At 36.4% G+C, this 20264-nt stretch overlaps 1 protein-coding gene across 2 annotated transcripts in view; it reads left to right on the top strand.

Annotated features, from left to right (window-relative positions):
• LOC126943620 (cyclin-Y-like protein 2) overlaps positions 1–20264 on the top strand; it is a 46288-nt gene that overhangs the window by 8120 nt on the left and 17904 nt on the right. For both annotated transcript variants that reach the window (XR_007721774.1, XM_050772566.1), the window contains exons 2-5: positions 9313–9387; positions 11565–11599; positions 16303–16403; positions 19164–19199. Coding sequence is in view for 1 of the 2 variants with exons in the window: in XM_050772566.1 (XP_050628523.1) it covers positions 9313–9387; positions 11565–11599; positions 16303–16403; positions 19164–19199 (247 nt within the window). In the remaining variant the exon portion in view is untranslated. The remainder of the gene's footprint in view (positions 1–9312; positions 9388–11564; positions 11600–16302; positions 16404–19163; positions 19200–20264) is intronic.

Raw genomic sequence — 20264 nt, 5'->3', positions numbered from 1 at the left:
CCAGATATTCTGGCACATTGTGTCTTCGTTCTCATTGGTTTCAAAGAACATCTTTATTTCTGCCTTCATTTCGTTATTTCTGCCTTCATTTCGTTATTTACTCAGTAGTCATTCAGGAGCAGTTTGTTCAGTTTCCATGTAGTTGTGTGGTTTTGATTGAGTTTCTCAATCCTGAGTTCTATTTTGATTGCACTGTGGTGTGAGAGACAGTTTGTTGTGATTTCTGTTCTTTTACATTTGCTGAGGAATGCTTTACTTCCAATTATGGGGTCAATTTTAGAATAAGTGCCATGTGGTGCTGAGAAGGATGTATGTTCTGTTGATTTGGGGTGGAAAGTTCTGTAGATGTCTATTAGGTCTGCTTGGTGCAGAGCTGAGTTCAAGACCTGGATATCTTTGTTAAGCTTCTATCTTGTTGATCTGTCTTATATTGACAATGGACTGTTAAAGTCTCCCATTATTATTGTGTGGGAGTCTAAGCCTCTTTGTGGGTCTCTAAGGACTTGCTTTATGAATCTGGGTGCTCCTGTATTGGGTGCATATATAGGATAGTTAGCTCATCTTGTTGAATTGATCCCTTTAGCATTATGTAATGGCCTTGTTTGTCTCTTTTGATCTTTGTTGGTTTAAAGTCTGTTTTATCAGAGACTAGGATTGCAACCCTTGCTTTTTTTGCTTTTCATTTGTTTGGTAGACCTTTCTCCATCCCTTTATTTTGAGCCTTTGTGTGTCTCTGCATGTGAGATGGGTCTCCTGAATACAGCACACTGATGGGTCTTGACTCTTTTTCCAATTTTGGCAGTCTGTGTCTTTTAATTGGGGCATTTAGCCTATTTACATTTAAGGTTAATATTGTTACATGTGAATTTGTTCCTGTCATTATGATGCTAGCTGGTTTATTTTGCTTATTAGTTGATGCAGTTTCTTCAATGGTCTTTACAATTTGGCATATTTTTTCAGTAGGCGGTACCGGTTGATTCTTTCCATGCTTAGTGCTTCCTTCAGGAGCCCTTGTAAGGCAGGCCCAGTGGTGACAAAATCTCTCAGCATCTGCTTGTCTGTAAAGGATGTTATTTCTCCCTCACTTATGAAACTTAGTTTGGCTGGATATGAAATTCTGGGTTGAAAATTCTTTTCAAGAATGTTGAATATTGGCCCCCACTCTCTTCTGACTTGTAGGGTTTCTGCCAAGAGATCCGCTCTTAGTCCGATGGGCTTCCCTTTGTGGGTAACCCGATCTTTCTCTCGGGGTGCCCTTAACATTTTTTCCTTCATTTCAACTTTGGTGAATCTGACAATTATGTATCTTGGGGTTGCTCTTCTGGAGGAGTATCTTTGTGGTGTTCTCAGTATTTCCTGAATTTGAATGTTGGTCTGCCTTGCCAGGTTGGAGAAGTTCTCCTGGATGATATCCTAAAGAGTGTTTTCCAAGTTGGTTTCATACTCCCCATCCTTTCAGGTACATCTATCAAACATAGATTTGGTCTTTTCACATAGTCCCATATTTCTTGAAGGCTTTGTTCATTTCTTTTTACTCTTTTTCTCTAACCTTGTCTTCTCTCTTTATTTCATTAATTTGATCTTCAGTCACTGATACCCTTCTGTCCTCTTGATCGAATTGGCTGTTGAAGCTTGTGCATGTGTTATGAAGTGCTCATGCCATGCTTTTCAGCTCCATCAGGTCATTTAAGGTCTTCTCTACACTGTTTATTCTAGTTAGCCATTCATCTAACCTTTTCTCAAGCTTTTCATCTTCCTTGCAATGGGTTTGAACATGCTTCTTTAGCTCAGAGAAGTTTGTTATTACTGACCTTCTGAAGCCTACTTCTGTCAACTCATCAAAGTCATTCTCCATCCAGCTTTGTTCCATTGCTGGCAAGGAGCAGCGATCCTTTGGAAGATAAGAGGCACTCTGGTTTTTAGAATGTTCAGCTTTTCTGTTCTGGTTTCTCCCCATCTTTGTGGTTTTATTTTCCGATGTTTGACACTGGTGATGTACAGGTAAGGTTTTGGTGTAGATGTCCTTTTTGTTTATATTCATGCTATTCCTTTCTCTGTGTTAGTTTTCCTTGTAATAGACAGTTCCCTCAGCTTCAGGTCTGTTGGAGTTTGCTGGAAGTCCACTCCAGATGCTGTTTGCCTGGGTATCACCAGCAGAGGCTGCAGAACAGCAAATGTTACAGAGCAGCAAATATTGCTGCCTAATCTTTTCTCTGGAAGCTTCATCTCAGAGGGGCACCCAGCTGTATGAGGTGTCGGTCAGCCCCTACCTGGAGGGGTCTCCAAGTTAGGCTACACAGGGGTCATGGACCCACTTGAGGAAGCAGTCTGCCCATTCTCAGAGTACAAACACCATACTGGGAGAACCACTGCTGTATTCAGAGCTATCAAATTGGGACGTTTAAGCCTGCAGAAGCTGTCTGCTGCCTTTTGTTCAGCTATGCCCTGCCCACAGAGGTGGAGTCTATAGAGGCAGTAGGCCTTGCTGAGTTGTGGTGGGCTCCGCCCAATTCGAGCTTCCAGGTCACTTGTTTACCTACTCAAGCTTCTCAATGGCAGATGCCCCTCCCCTAGCCACACTGCTGCCTTGCCATTCGATCTCAGACTGCTGTGCTAGCAGTGAGCAAGGCTCCATGGGTGTGGGACCCACTAAGCCAGGCGCGGGAGAGCATCTCCTTGTCTGCCAGTTGCTAAGACCTTGGGAAAAGCACAGTATTTGGGCAAAAGTGTCCCGTTTTTCCAGGTACAGTCTGTCATGGCTTCCCTTGGCTAGGAAAGGGAAATTCCCCAGCCCCTTGAGCTTCCCTGGTGAGGTGATGCCCCGCCCTGCTTTGGCTCGCCTTCCATGGGCTACACCCACTGTCCAACCAGTCCCAATGAGATGAACCAGGTACCTCAGTTGGAAATGCAGAAATCACCCGTCTTCTGCATTGATCACACTGGGAGCTGCAGCCTGGAGCTGTTCCTATTCTACCATCTTGGAGCAGATCCCCTGTAAAAGCATTTAAATCCAGAAATTCTACTGTGAATAATTTTTCCTGAAGGTGTACCCATGAATATAAAACAATATAAACACAAAATTTTTGTTCTATTATTTTCAATAGCAAAATGTTGGAAATAACTCAAATGTCTAGAAAGGGACTGGTAAAATAAACTGATAAAAGCATGCAGAGGAGAACTATGGAGCTGTAAAAAAGAAAGAAATCTCTCTTTACTGCTATGGAGTGATTTCCAGGTTATATTATGTAAAAAAAAAACAGGAGGGACTGGGTGCAGTCGCTCATGCCTGTAATCTCACACTTTGGGAGGCCAAGGTGGGCAGATCACGAGGTTAGGATATCAAGACCATCCTGGCTCACACAGTGAAACCCTGTCTTTACTAAAAATACAAAAAATTAGCCGGACGTTGTGGCAGGCAACTGTAGTGCCAGCTACTTGGTAGGCTGAGGCAAATGGTGTGAACCCAATAGGTAGAGCTTGCAGTGAGCTGAGATTGCGCCACTGTACTCCAGCCTGGGCGACACACAGCGAGACTCCATCTCAAACAAAACAAACAAAAAGCAAGGAGGAGAATGTATAGTAATATACATAAAAGAAGGCAGGGAAAATATGTACTTGCTTACTGTAAAAAAAAAAAAAAAAAAACTGGAAGAGATTCTTGATCATGATGTGTGACAGTTTTTCCCTTAACTTCAGTGGGTGGACAAAGTACATATTTGCTCAGGATGTTATTTTGGCATTGGTTTTCTAGTGAATGTTAACCATTCATTTTTTGCTTTTGAGTTAATTTGTGAAAGCTTTTCTTTGTAATTTATTGTGCATTTTTTAGTATATACATTGCTTTTGCATTTCATTTGATCCTCATAAAGTTTTGAATTTGTTGATATAAGAATTATACTTGTTTTACATGTTAGGACAAGGCCTCTGAGAAGTACAAATCAGGGTTATCAAGGTTTGGATATATAAGACTTGATAAACCAAGAGTGTAAATTCTACATAAGACTAGAATTTATAGAATGACTCATATGAATTTAATTGAATACCCTTTTTATTTTACCTTCTTAACGTTTATTAAAGTAATTAGGCTTTAGAGTTAAAACTGTAACATTCAATGGTGAGAAATGAAAAGGAGGTACTTATAAACCAGAAGTGTTCTTTTTCTTTTAAAGACAGATTATGGCTCTCACACAAGCTGGAGTGCAGTGGCATGATCGTAGCTCACTGCAGCCTTGAACTCCTGGGCTCAATCTATTCTCCCACCTCAGAGCATCTGAAGTAACTATGACTATGCCTGGTTAATTTTCAAAATATATTTTATAGAGATGAGGGTCTCACTGTGTTGTCCTGGCTGGTCTCAAACTCCTGGTGTCAAGCAATTCTCCCACATTGACTTCCCAAAGTGTTGGGATTACAGGCATAAGTCACCACACCTGGCCCAGAAATGTTCTTAAAAGCATAAGAAGTAGAGTTAAGTGCTCTTAAGACATATATAGGCCAGGTGCAGTGGCTCACGCCTGTAATCCCAGCACTTTGGGAGGCCGAGGCAGGCGGATCACGAGGTCAGGAGATCGAGACCATCCTGGCTAACACCCGTCTCTACTAAAAATACAAAAATTAGCCAGGCGTGGTGGAGGGCACCTTCAGTCCCAGCTACTGGGGAGGCTGAAGCAGGAGAATGGAGTGAACCTGGGAGGCGGAGCTTGCAGTGAACCGAGATCGCTCCACTGCACTCCAGCGTAGGTGGCAGTGCGAGATTCTGAAAAAAAAAAAAATAAAAAGAAAGAAATACATAAAGGGGGAAAGTATGCTACCTAATATAAAATGTCACAGCTCAGTCACAGTCACTAAAACAGATCGAGGAGTTAAAAAGATATGGCAAGACTGAGAACTGACATGGAGGAACAGCAGTGGTTAGGAAGCCGGAGGTGGGCTTGTCCAACCTGGGAAAGCAGAATCAAAGCATGAGTGAGCCTGAGATGGGCACAGAGGAGCTCCACGTGTGTCCTCAGGTGATACAGGCAGGCCAGCTCAAGGCTATCAGGTAGATAGCATCTGAAGTGTGAAAAGTCTGGCATTAGATGAAATCTCAAACTGCATCATAATTGAGAGTCTTGGAATGTTTTTATGGGCCATAAAACTAATACCAGGTACAGTATAGGGATGATAGAGAAGGTCGGTAAATGCAGTAAGCCTTTACATAAACAGATGCCCAGCAGTTGGCTAGAAAGTGTTGATGTGCTTTATTTACTTTGGATACATGAAAGTAATATGTTGAAATTAACCTCTTTCTCTGAATATTCTCCTTCTCTCAGTCAATTCTTTAATTACTGCCTTCTCCCTTTAATATTTTGACAAGAAAAATTATTTCTTGCCAGTTTACAGTTGCATAATTTTAACACCTTTGGCTTTTAATAATGCATTTTACTTATTCTAAATTGCATACATTGTTTTGTTACGTTTTTAACATCTTTACAATTGAGATAGATCTTATGACTAATAGAATCTTAGAGAAAAACCAGTATTCAGGGTCAGTGGGTCTACAGATTCCTTCTTCTGAGGGATGTTTACATTTAGACCTGAGCATAACTTTTTTAAGTCATACATTTCCCCATCATTCTATTATGCTGCCAGATTACATTGTAATTTAAATTGATAGTACAAAAATGCTGGGTCTTAAAATACAGTGATAGTTATAGCCCCTAATCATGAGATCAAAAATATTTTCCTAGTTTCAAACATTTTAGGAGGTTACAAAAATAATTTTTGAAGGCATTCACATGTAAGTTGTGTAGTTATTGTGTTTTTATCCTCTGGATGTCTCTAAATCTCTACATGTGCCTGTTTATGGAGTCTAATATTTTATTTAATGGTTGGCCATCTTTTGTGACAATGAAAAACGAGTAGTGTGATTTCTCAGAGTCTTCTTAGGCTCTTGGGAAAAGAGTTAATGGAGAATGCAGAAATAACAGTGTATGTGTATAAGTTTACTGTCTAATGACTCAAGTGTCCATTCTATAAAATAGCAATATGTGGTATTTGCCATCAGCAGAAATTACAAGTTATATAGAAAATTGTGGTAGGCTATAGACATAAAATGAATATTTTCTGTAAACCCCATACAAATAAACACTAGTAAATTCCTAGTGAATTCAGTACATATAGTATGTACAAATGATATGAAACTCATCAAAGTGGAAATAATATTGTTAACTATGGGAAAATGGTCAAAGTGTATAATCTAATAAACAAATACAAACTAGAGCCTCAATAGTGTTCCTCCTTCACATCAGTAGGAATTTTTTTAAGTATCCAAAGCTGAACTAGAAGCTAAAACTGGTGTGTTTTGTAATCCCCTAATATGCCCATATCTTCTTTAGAAAGCAACTTAGCGCTGTATATTGATTCATGAAAACAATGTCACCTTTGTTCTAGTCATTCCACTTTTGAAAATCTTTCCTAAGGATCTCTAAAAAAAGTACAAGATACTATACATGAAGGTTTTCTTCATAAGAACGAAACTTTGTAAATGCCTAAATCACCAACAATAGGGCATTGGCTAAGTAAAATATAGGAATAACACTTGATTAGCCAATATTTTCCAAAGGGGTAGAGGTCATTTGTAAGAAAACAAAACATAAAGGGTGTACTGCTTAGAGTTATTTTTTTTTTACCATGCATAAGGAAAACAAAAAGTAATGGTTGTGAGTTTTAAACAAGGCATTATTTTGGCTCTTGCAAATTTCTGTTCTTGGTAAGACATTTCTTAAAGAAGTAAGCAAGAGACTTTTGCCTATTCCTACCTTTAGCGTAACCATCAATACTATCAATAGTGCTGACTAACCAGGTCTCTTACAGTTGCCAGTTGAAGAAAATCCACCTCACAATAGTTAAAAATGTTTATTGAAAAATTAACTTGTATAGCTAGGGAGTTAACAGGAGTCAGTGAGGCACTACTTGACCAAGGAATCAAATGATATCCTCAGAACCTTCTCAGTTATGCTCTTTTCTGTTGATCTCTACTGAAAATACCCTTCTCTTGATGGCAGTGGAGCCACTGGCAACTCCTGGTCAGCTACCAGTCCTGTGCGTCAGTTCTTCCTTTCTCCTCTAGTTCTTGGGAAGTCCCAGATGAACTGTGATTGACTGGCCAACGCCTTGGTCAGATGCCCAGCATAAAACCTCAGGAATGGGGGTTGTTACTTGGGTGATCTTGTTTTATTTCCTGTATGTTTTCATTTCTTCTTGATTTTCATATTGAAATACACAGTAGCACGTCTTGGTTTTATGTGCGGGATATATGTGTATGGGCATAAGCCTGCTACTTTTGGAATCTTGTACATGATTTTCCTGGGCTTCCATGGAAAATTCCAAATTAAACATTATGACACAGGTACTGAAACATAATATGAATTCTGCAAACATTACTTGTTATGTTTCACACTGAAATGATAATATGTTTGCTTTTTTGATAGAAAGTAGTCATGGACTCTTCCAGAAGCTTTAGGTTAGGAACAGGTATACAAGTTTCTTTCTGTCATGTTGTGCACAAACGATTTTTATTTTTCCACGTAGCTAACATTATATCATCAGATTTTCAAATATGTGGGAAAAAGCTTGAAAATGACTTTTGTGTAAATTTTTTGCATAAGAATAGTTTTCTCCCAATGAACTTCAAATCATGGAGAAAAAACAGATTTTTTAGCTATGTAATATTCTTGTGAGATGGCAGTATTATTAAAATGGATGATTCAGATTTCTGCTAAATCAGAAACTCCCAAATTATTTTTATACTACATTCTAACCACTTTAGTTGGAGGGAAGAAAAGGATCCTGGGTAGATAAGTTTGTGAATTGCTGAGTTGGACAGTATTCACTAATAGACTGATTAGTTTTTACTATATCACTGTGCACTTTGATTTTGTAAAAGCAAGGTATAGAGTGGACTGCAATTTGCTCACTAGACCTCTTTTTAAAAAGTAGAACAGTTATTAATATGTGATTTGGAAAATATTGCCTTAACTATTACTCTGTGTGGCTCTTCACCTAGTTTCTTACAAGATTGCTTAAGATAAGTGGGTTGAGATGGACAGTGCTGAGAAGTGTCATAGGTTTGTACTGTTTTCCTTTATTACAACTTGTATTATGTGATGACAAAGTTTGTGTAATAAAAATTCAGAATATTATTTTTAGTCTTGCTTAAATGGATTATCTCACTTTGGTGCAAGGTGGACTGTAAACAGACCTACCTTGACATACGTAGGGCCAACATTTTTTAGAAGCAGGTCTAAGTAAGATCTGTTTCAAAAGCACTCTTGATGAAGTCCCAAATGAATCATGCTGTTGGAAAGAAGCGAGATTTTAGCTTTGGAAATTTAGGGCAAAAGTTAAAAATCATTTTCTGACATGAAAATGTCCTTATAGATTAGAGCATTGAACTTTTTATGCAGTCCATTTAAATCTACCTTGATGAATTGCCCCTGAATAAATCACAGCTAAGTAAATGAATTAGCCATGTTATTTTCTGAGGGATATTGGCCAAAAAACAGTTCTCTTTATTTTACCATATTTTATATATTTAAATAGTTTCTGACAGTAATTTTTCCACAGCATTACTTCCTGCTTGAGACTATTCCTAAAATGTGCTGCAAATATCAGTAGAGAGGCAAGTGATTATATTTTTATTTAATAAGTAGAAGGGGTAGATGCAGGAGGCAGATGAGGGGCAGGGTCCCTGGATAATCTGTGACCTGCCTATGCACTGGGAGAATGGGGTGGGGTCACGGGAAGTTTGCATCTTGTGCAGTGGGGAGGAGCCTGGCCTCTTCAGCTTGTGTGTGGTGGCCTGGTATTCAGTCTGTGAGTTGGGAGCCCGCTGGAAGGACCCCCTCTCGCTTTTCTGAGATTTTTTTTTTCCTTTTTGCCAAATAAATTATATTCTACTCACCCTTCAATGTGTCCTTGAGCCTAATCTTTCTTGGTCATGTGACAAGAACCTGGTTTTAGCTGAACTAAGGAGCAGAGTTTTGCAGCAGAAGGAGCAGGGCATGTATATGACTTCTCTTTTGCATTAGATTATTTAGTTTTAGTCTCTTTGAAAGTCCTTGACATAGCTCAGTTTTATTCCATATATATACAGAGAGACTATAATTTTGCATTCCCAAGTAGAATTATTATATTTTTGCCTTTATTTCCTTCATATTTATTATTAGAAACTTTTTTCAGGACTATTTAAAGTGATTAAAATGAATATGTAGCTATTTTAAAAATCATTTTTTCGATTCACATAAATTATCACATTTTTTTTCTCTGTAGATAGAGCTTTGGAGCCAAACCCTTCTGATGATCCAAGGGCAAGCACAATCTTCCTGCGAAAATATCAAACAGATGGTGAGACGACATTGTTTTTCCACCAAGAAGACGACTGAAAACTCTCTGTCACAATGAGTGTATTATAGAAAGTATTTAGAGAAACTTATATTGGTTTAAATTTTTCAACTTTTCATATATTCGATTGTCCTATTTTAATGTGTGATATACTTTAGTTGTTACTGTGTGAGTGAAAACATGTAAACTCTCTGTTCACACATTTTGCTACCTTTTAGCAATACCATTTGTCGTGATTTAAGAGTAGTCATAGATTTATCTTTATTCATAATTTTTTGTCTTTTGCCCTTTTTCCCTTGCTCCAAAGAGTTCATTTTAATGATGAATGATCTAATTTAGGCTTCAGCTTGGTTTTTATTTAAACAAATAAAAAATCATTTGTTCATCAATGGGGATTGAATTTGTGATTTCAGCCTCTTCTTATACAGTGCTTTAACCATATGAGTTTATCACATCCAAGTTTATGCTACTCAAAACTTTTAAGCTATTAAACTTTTCCTGTTAATGTAATATAAATGTAAACATCCAGCACTACTGCTTATTTTTAAAATGTTATGTTAAATTCTAGTTTATTTGATTAAAAAGCCATACACAACCAAGTTTTTTAGTTGATTTCAACAGCAAAAATATAAATGAGGGTTCCATAATAATATTTGAAGTAATGCAGCACAATAAAATATGGGTTTCTAAGTGTGCTTTTATGGTTTGTGTAGATTTTGCCTGCCTTAAGTCAGTCATTTCTGGTCAGGACTTGTGTTTGTTCATTTTTGCATTGCTATAAAGACATACCTGAGTCTGGGTAATTTATTTTTTAAAAAAGTTTAATTGGCTCCTAGTTCTACAGGTTTTACTAGCATAGCTTCAACACCTGCTTCTGCTGAGGGCCTCACCAAGCTTACAATTATAATGGAAGGCAAGGAGAGCAAGTGGTTTCACATGAGAGAGGGAGCAACGGAGAGGGGAAGGGGGAAGGTGCCACACTCTTAACTAGCTCTTATGTAAATTACCAGAATGAGAATTTGCTCACTATTGTGAGGATGGCACCAAGCCATTCATAAGGAATCCACCGCCATTACCCAAACACTTCCCAGGAGGCTCTGTCTCCAACATTGAGGGTCACATTCTCATATGAGATCTGGAGTTGGGGGAAATACCTAAACCATATCAGAATTGTATTTATCAGTTTCTTCCAGAGCCATGGGCTTCTCACAGAGTGTGTGGAAGCAGTGAAGGCTATTTCATGTCCCTCAAGTCTTCAGTGGTAGGAATGTTTGCCTTCAAGGCCTTCCAGCATCAAAGGAGGAGGCAGTGTAGGAAACAAACATGGCCCAAGTCCCTCTTGGAGCTTTTATTATTCTGGCCTTTGTTAGAAAAAAAAAAAATGATTTCCTTTGCTGCAGATACTATGTCAAATTAAGTTTGCAAACTCATTTTAAAATTTAAATGTAAGATAGGTTACTTTCCAGTTGTGCAAAGACACATTTTTTTTGTTAGTGACATATTAGTTGATGACCAATAAGTGGTTTGAGATGCTTACAGGGATTCTGGTGCATCTGCAGATTTGTACCTGGCCAGGAACTAGTTCTTAGCGCTGCTAGCTCTTAGAGTCTGGTAATTAAAGTAACCCATGTGTAAACGCAGAGTGAGAAAATACCAATGAATTGTGGCTCATATATGCAACAGTTAAACTTATTTATTAGTTAAATTTCTCATCTGGCTTAATTTGTTATGCCCATTTTTTTGTACATGAGGGTTATTTCATTTGACTGTTACATATATTCTCTCTCTATATATATATATATTTCACCCCCCTCCCTGAGACGGAGTCTTGCTCTGTCGCCCACAGCCGGAGTGCAATGGTGCAATCTTGACTCACTGCAACCTCCGCCTCCTGATTCAAGCAATTCTCCTGCCTCAGCCTCCCAAGTAGCTGGGATAACAGGCGCGTGCCACCATGCCTAGTTGTAAATGTAATAGAATATCTGTTAGGACAAAAAGTAAAGCCAAGTTTTTAGATTTTACTTTATGAGATTTATTATGCCCTATAATTTAAATTATAAACAGTTGGAAATTATTTTTAAATGTAATTTTGTCTCATTTTGCATAGGGATAATCAATCAGATGCTAGCAACTATTTTATTTTGTGATATTTGTACCAGAACTATTTTTTTTATTCTTAGTTCAAGAAAAGAGAAAGAGCAGATGCACAAACCATGTAAGTAAATAGTCACAAAGTTAAGAAATTCATAGTTTGAAGTAAAATATTTCTATCTTGATTCCTTAAAAATAAAATGGGGACCCAGTGCTATTAGCATGGAACTCTCTTTGTGGACTTTGTAAATGCCTTCTATCTTTCCAAGTATCAGATTTATGCAGAAAAGTCTTTAGCTTAGTGTGTCCACCTTTTAAAGGATGTGACACGTAAGTTAAATTTTAGGAATCTGGTTGTGGTATAAAAGTCTTTATTTAATCTTAAAATAAATCAAACAACAAAATTAGAATAGCTAAGTTAATTTTCCACACTATCTATTGACTTTCTGGTATAGCAGGTAAAAGCACAGCTTTCCGGGTACACCATGATGTTATTTTTTCCCCACTGTTTTTTCCAATTGTAGCACATTTTTTATTAAATCAGTAATATTTACATGATTCTGCTTATACCAGTATTATTTACTGCTAAGTCATATGGTGTTTCAGCTGTGCATCTGCATTACATATCCTTCATTCATTTAAATGGTTCTGATATCTGAGCACTTCTGCACTTCTCCCAGATAATCCTTTTCCTCGCCTACATTAGTTTACCCAGCCAAATGCTGGCTGTTAATGTAATATAAATTTAAACATCCAGTACTACTGCTTATTTTTAAAATGTTATGTTAAATCCTAGTTTATTTGATTAAAAAGCCATATACAACCATGTTTTTTAGTTGATTTCAACAGCAAGAATATAAATGAGGGTTCTATAATAATATAGTAATAATAGTAATAAGTAGCCCCGGGCTGGTCTCTCTGCTTTCACATCCTGTAATTTTTAGCATAGAATTAATTGTCTGACTATATTCATTTGCCTGTTCTCTAACAGTTATTCTTACCCCAAGTGTTGTAACATTTGTCACATGCATATCAAAAATATTCATCAGCTCAAATACATCTGTTTTATATTTCTCTTAGGGCAACTTTCCTTGGCCTTTTGTCATCCAAGTTCAATGTACAGTGGCTTTCCTAGATATGCTACATGCTTGCTTTTCTAAGCTATCTCTTGAAAGTCTTCTGAGATCTCACATAACTGCTCTCCTCTGTGAGATTCCCTGAGTCTTAGATTCTGTATTTCCTTCTGCCTTTTTATCCTCTCTAGTTGTACTAGAGCACATTTTCCTAGGCACCTGGGAATATGTTGAGAGACCCAGCCAGTCTTAAAACCCTTCCTCGTTGATACAGAATAAAATTTTAGGTTGAAACTAAATGTTACAGTTCTAAAGGTATTTTGTAATTCTGTTCTCATTATAGTATTGTTTTTTAATCTGTTGCCATTGTGTGATACATTATTTGTAACCAGGTTTTACATATCTCTAGAAGCTTTTTAGGACCTTCTTTCTCTCTGGGATTCTGAAATTTTATAATACAGCTTGGTGTGGGGATCTTTTCCCTTTACTGGGGCTACTAAGTCTTTAGATTATCTCTTCGAGAGAATTTCTTTTCTTCTCCATTTTCTCTATTACTTTTTTTTAATATTCTTTTTATTCAGATGCTGGGCTGCTTAGACTCGTGTATCCACATTGGTTTTTAATCCTCCCACTCCCTCCTATTTTCCAGTTTGTCTTTTCATTCTACTTCTTGGATATTTTTTACTTTATACTTTAATATTTCTCTTGTTACTCTTGTTGAGAGTATTTTTTTAAAGTTTTGCTTCTGAATTTTTACTGGTCCCATGCATTATTTTTTCCTGTTGTTTTGATCTCTCTTGTATGGTGGTCCTTGACTTTCACTGGAAGCAGGACTTCTGTTCACTAAGGAGAGTCACTGTGAGATTTTGGAAATGAAGCCAGCATTTCATCTGGGGGACTTCAGTGTATTATCTGGGGATCTTTACTCTGGGACCATTCAGTTCCTTCTGAGAAGAATCTCCCAGTTTTCTGCCTGGGATGTAAAAGCATGGCTACTTGCTTTCCAGAAGCAGAGGTGGAGTTCTTGATGTACAGTTTTTTCCATCTCTCAGGTTTTAACTATGGTATCTCCGAGCCCAGAAATTTCAGCTTTTATATATCCAGAGAACATACATTTAAATTCCTTGTAAGATGGAAGGACAGGTGGACTTGGGGCTCTAACCACAGATTTTCAACTGACCTCACTGGCTTTTATTTTATGTTTCAACCTACTTTCAAAGGTGCCATTTCCCTCTAAGTTGAAGTCTGCCTTGGGTTCTGGAAGACAAACTGGCTTGCTTGTTTCTGTTCCAGTCACTTCTTGTAGGCACCAAAGTTGTGCTACCATGCCAGACACCACTCCATTATCTACTTTTTATAATTCAGCATTTATTAAAAATCATCACTGTCAATCTTCCCTATTGGTCCTGCATATAACTTTTATGAGTAATTCTAATGAGATTTCAGGAGGGAGAGGGAATAAATTTATGGTCAATCTATTATATTTAACCCAAATTTATGACCTATATTTAAAGTGTAAATTATAATTTAATTTCAGTATAATTAATATTAATCCAGAGAATTTAACATATATATTTATAATAAACTTATTACACTTTTCTACCAAGGCCTTTTAAAATTTTCTTTTTATTTCTGAGACAAGGTCTTACTCTTTCATTCAGGCTGAAGTGCAGTGGTGCAATCTCACCTCACTGCAACCTCCATGTCCCAGGTTCAAGTGATTCTCCCACCTCTAGTCTCCTGAGTAACTGGGATTACAGGTGCCCACCACCATACCTGGCTAAATTTTAGTAGAGACAGGGTTTCACCATGTTAGCCAGGCAGGTCTCTGACTCCTGACCTCGAGTGATCTGCCTGCCTTGACCTCTCAAAGTGCTGAGATTATAGGTGTGAGCCACTGTGGCAGGCCTTTGTTTAGTATTCCTATTCAAATTTTATACCCTGCCATATTGTTCCATTACTTCATACTATAAATGGAGCTGTTTTCATTCATGTCCAAAGTGTTGGAAATATTAAATTAAAATGTGTTCATTTTTAGCCTGATCAACATAGCAAGACTGCATGTCTACAAAAACGTTAAAAAAACAAATTAGCCAGGCATGGTGGCATGTGCCTGTTGTCTTACCTACTCAGCAGACTAAGGCAGAGGATTACTTGAGCCCAGGAGTTTGAGGCTGCTGTTAGCTCTGATTGTACCATTGCACTCCAGCCTGGGCAGCAAAGTGAGACCCTGTCTCAAAAAAAAAAAAAAAAAAAAGTTAATTCTTTAAAAACATACCTAAAATTTGTCGTCCCAAAAAGCAGAGAGACAAAAGTAAACTTCAGAATTTTCAATGGGCTAAAACAAAAGGCAACAGGTACAATGAAAAAAAAGTCAGTATAGGAGTTCAACAGATACTGGACCTTTGATGGTGATGTTTTGGTTTTGGCTTACTAAACTATGAGGTATGATGATTTTCTAGTCTTCGTTATTCAACCTTAAGACTACTAAGTAACACCTTCCATTTTGTGTTAAAGTTTGCAAAATTTTACATTCTTGGTATTTATGCTGACTGAATGAAGATAATTTGTTCCTTTCTAGCTTTGACTACCTGAAATAATACCTATAAACAGTAAGCTGTTAGTGTCTTTGATATAATTAAATATAGTAAGATTTATCTTCCAAATTGGAACTGATTTAATTAATTTGTCAAGCACCTGTTGAACTTCTAAACTTGTCCAAAATTCTGTGCTCAGCATCTCCAGGTAGAGAAGAAAGGACTCTCCCTTCCTTGGAAAGACCTATTTTCTTATGAGGGAAGTACTCTGTAAGAATTGGTATCATGTAACGAGTTGTGAATTAGACTGACTAGTTTACAAAAATGGAAATATTTTGTGGTGTGGTTGCTGGCAAAGGAATCTCAGAGGGTGAATGGGGTCATGCTTGCTGGGACAAAGAAAAAGAATCCTAGGCAGAGAGCAGAAGGAAAATGTGTGGCAGGAAAATGTGTACGAGCAGGTCAAATGACTTGTAGAATAAAATGAATCAACTTTTGAAAGAGTGTTATTTGTTTTTCCATTCATGAGAGTGATGTCCTGGCAGTCTTATTGAAACATGAAGTGAAAGTTAAATTCCTAGAGTTGTCTTTTTTATCTGTTTTCGGGGTGTGAGATAATATTAAAGTCAGAGTCTTTTTATCTTCCATGTAAGAAAACAGGACTAGAGAATGCTATGACTTTCTCTATTGTTGGTTATGGAGCAGCACTGGCACACAGAGCTTCTGAATCTAAAACACTTGTTTTGTCCCACTGTCTCCTGGAAGATTACATTTAGGATTAGTAACTTAGTAATGTAGCATTAATCTTCATTCATTGCAATAAAATGCTCTTGTGCCAATATTATTTAACGCATTACAGTTTATTGTAGTAAGTAAATAATAGAAAATCTCAGCTGCTTTACATTGCTTTAAAAACACTGAAATCTTAGACATTTCTCATTATTTATAAAGGAGAATTCACAATAGACGCTTGCCAGGTCTGATGATAGGTATCATATTAAGGGTAGCCTTTTATAACCCATTTCTCAAACATCCTCTGTTGAATTTAAGAGCCTCCAATGGGTTTCCCATGGAGTGCACATGATTCCACACTCGGTTCACGAAGTATAAGAAGTACCTTAGTACTTTGTCATTTGACATTTTAATCAATGGGAAAAAATACACTTTTATCAGTTTAACTTACTGTGATATTTTCTTCTATTTCCCTTCCCCTTCAGCTATCTACTAAGCCTTTAACTACAAAGTACAGCTCGTGTTCAACCATATACTTAGATGACAGCACAGTCAGCCAGCCTCATTTTACAACCACAATAAAATCGTGAGTACAACTATGAAGTCAAGGGACACAGCCCCTTTTTCTAAAATCATCCCAGCCATCCTCAGTTATTTCAGTCATTTGATTGTCTTTTTCAGCAATCAGTCTAAGAAACTGTTGTCAACTATATATTGATTTCCAATTCTAAATATTAATTTTCAAAAACTATTAATTTTCAGTTTCTCCTTTAACTTTAGACTTCACATTGGAAGGGAAAATTGGTTAGCAAATAATCAATCCGTGGAAAAGTGTAGTTATTTATTTGATGCTTATTTGCCTTCTGACAATGTTGAATACAATGAGTAGGATAGGTGTCCTTTATAGGACATTCCCCCCCCCCAAAAAAGGGGTTTTTTATGAGTTACAGGCCTAAATAAATCAATATGTACTACTTTTGACATTAATGTTGGAAGAAGGAACAACTGTTTCTCTACTGGCACCGTAGTGTATCTGCATTTGACTTCCCTTCATTTTGCATGAACACCTCATAGGGCACAACTGAAGATGCACTTTTAGAACAACCTAAGATGAGCCTTTCAAGTTTATTTTAAAAGCAACAAAACCACCACCAGCTCTGTTGGGGTTGCCTAGAGAACATCATTATCATCGGCTTGGATTATGAGTGTTTAATTTTTAGAACACAGTTTTAGAACACAGTTTGGAAAGTGCTAATTTAGAATATTAACGTCTTTATCTTTCATTTTACTTCTTTTCCTTCACAAGAGGATGGTTGTCAGTTTTACTTTTCATTCTATAAACATAGCTGCTTATAAACAATTTTGTTTCTAATGCACTAGCTTTCCTAGCCAAACCAGTTGTCAGTAACTTCTATTCTAATTAAAAGTAGGAAGTTTACACTCATAATAATGCCATTTTTCTATCTCACTTCTAACAGTGGTTGAGATAAAATTGTGTTTCATCAAGAACTTGACTCAAACTCTGTCTAAAGTCTTAAGCTTTGTGACCTATTAATTAATCACTAAACTTCTGTATTCAGCCAAGTCTCTAAATCCTTGGGGAAAAAAAAAAATTGCTGTACTTTGGCTAGAGTCCCTGGCTTCTATTCAAAAGATTGTAATATGTTAATATACAATTCAGAAGTAGTTTTAAAGATTAATCCTGCTCAAACAAGTATTAATAAATTTTATCTTTTTTCTCCATCATTCTAATTTTTAGAATTCTACTTTAAGTGTAGTTTTAATTTTCTGTCAGCAAGTTTGATAAATGATCACCTGGTATATTCACTATTGGTAAAATAAAGGTTTATTGAGCAAATTAATAGGACAAAGTGGGTTTATGAACAGATTTTGGAAAATGTTTTATACAGGTGAGTAGAGCATTGTTCTCAATGGAATGCATGGACCACATTTGATTACTTATGCAAGTTTTCTTAAAATGTATGTCTGCAATCACATGCTTCTTCCTACCTCCACCTCTCTTTCAACTCTAGGCACTCAGAAGCCTTTTAAGAAAATAGGGATGAATGTGAGGCATTCTTATATGGATAAAAGCATCTCAGAAGGTTCTGATTTGAACGCCAACTCAATCATTCCAAAACCCTGCTGTACATTCGAATCACTTGGGACATTTTAACAACAACCCGATGTTCAAAGTTATACACAAGGCTAATTAAATCAAAATGTTTCATGTTAAAAAGAAGGCAGTTTTTAAAGCTCCTCAGTTGATTCCAATGTGTAGCAAAGTTCGAGAGCCACTGCCTGATTTGAATTTAGGACAACAAACTGCTCCTATGTGGTGGGACATTGGGCAAGTCAATTTTAAACATTGTTTTTCTTATCTATAAAATGGTGTTGGAGTAAATGTCATTTAGATCCTTGGTCCTTTTCAGCAGGTAACTTCAAATTCTGTTATTTTAAAATTATTTTAGAGATTAAAAACTTCTTGAAGCACTATAGACATAGCCATCTTAGATACTAATGTTACAAGCTTTTTAAAAAGTGCTAATATTATATAGGCCTACTGTTAAAATTCAGATTTGCCTTCCTTCAATTATTTGAGCCTCATTTTAGATGTTGTGGGCAGATGGAAAAACATAACTTATGTTTCCTGATACACAGTGTCTGTAGATAAGAATTATGTAACATATATCTGAAGAGTTTTATTTGTTCGTAAATATTTCATTTAAACTAATTGAAAGTACCTGCCCTTAATATGATACTGTGTAGTGCTATGCTGCATTATCGTTAGCACTGCTTATTTTCAGAGAGCTATGATTGATTTTGTGTGTACTTAGGTTTACTAACATTAATTACGCAAAAGTGGTTTTAAGTGATTTAATTTGGTATAAAACACTTTTATCATTAATTTTTAGGAAATAATAAAATATGGGTGGGTAGGAGATAGTTAATTAAATCAACTAAAGTGCAGGGCCTAACAACTTTAAAAAAGCACTAGTGTATGTCTTAAATTTAAGCATATGTACACATGGGTATAAATTGCATGGGATGAAAGGTTTTGTGGGTAGAAGAACATGTAACAGGGAAATATGTTATGATTTATATATTATAATCATCAACAGAAACATGTCTTCTAACAGTATATTGCCTAGCATTTTGATCCTCATATTTTTGTTAAAAACCAAAAAACTAAAACAAGAATATAGTGCCCTAATAGTAGTGTTCTGAAGTAAAAGATTTAAATTTCAGAGCCACTGGGATAATTTCTTCCTCCTCCCTTTTTAAAAAAGTTTTTAGACCCAACAAATGATAAAATCTATTGTTATGATTTTTTCTCTTTCTATAGTGTGGCCTTAGCAATATATTATCACATGAAGAAAAGGTGAGCTCTTTTAAAATCTTTCTTGTTATTCCAATTGATTACATTTTATAATATCAAGTTCAGTGTTAGTTCATAGCTATAGACGTCATCAGCTGTATTGTGCCTACTAAAATATTGAAGCAGATTATTTGTGTTTTCTTTTACCCTTAAGACTCTTTTAAGTCCTAACTCACTGAGAATCCCAAAGAATCTGTGTTTATATACTGTGTAAGAAATTAAAATCGAGATCTTTTAAAAATCTGTTTCTGGTTTAGATTTTACTACCTTAGCACTATTGATATTTTGAGCTAGATAATGCTTTGTTTTGAGGAAATAAATGCTCTTTATTGGTGCATTGCAGAAAGTTTAGTAGCATTGATGGTTTTTACCCACTAGATGTCAGTAGTAAGCAATAACGTAGGTTGTGACGACAAAAATATTTTCTGAGAACTATATCGCTAACATAAATAACATTTTTTAAAGAAAAATAACTTCTCTACAATAAAAAGTAGAGTAAAAAGTGTGTCACATATTGATATTATTGCAAACCTCTAAAGTTTGGCGTAATAGAAGACAGCTGTATTCTCCGCAATTTTTTTAGAGAAGCAATAAGATGATCAAGCTTCATGCAAATATGCAACTACCAAAAGATATATCTTTAAAGCTTTTAGATAATTGTGAGTGTTCTTTAATACTACCTCAAAACTCCACAAGTGCTCGTTTCTTAGTTACAGGGGAATTTTACATATCAATACATTTATTTCATCAATACTCACTGATTTTTCTTGCACAGTAAATGGGTCTTCTTCCCATGCTTGCTTGTATAATAGTACGCATTGGTTATTTGGGAAATAATGGTTTATGTCTTGTTGTGTCAAAAACTCACTTTTGTTAGTATCACCATGTCTTATTAAAAGTTCTTTAAGTACTGAGAAGCTGTCAAGTTTACAGTAGAAGAAGTGTGTTTTCCAAAGTTCTGGTTTTCAGCTTGAAAGCTTGACTATTATCATTGAGAACAGTTATTCTCTTTTTTAGTTTAGATTTTATATTAAGTTCATGGGTGTATGCGCAGGTTTGTTACCTAGG

Source organism: Macaca thibetana, chromosome 19 (assembly GCF_024542745.1).
Source record: "Macaca thibetana thibetana isolate TM-01 chromosome 19, ASM2454274v1, whole genome shotgun sequence".
In the NCBI taxonomy this organism is placed as follows: Eukaryota; Metazoa; Chordata; class Mammalia; order Primates; family Cercopithecidae; genus Macaca; species Macaca thibetana.
This window is presented reverse-complemented; position numbering and strand designations above follow the sequence as displayed.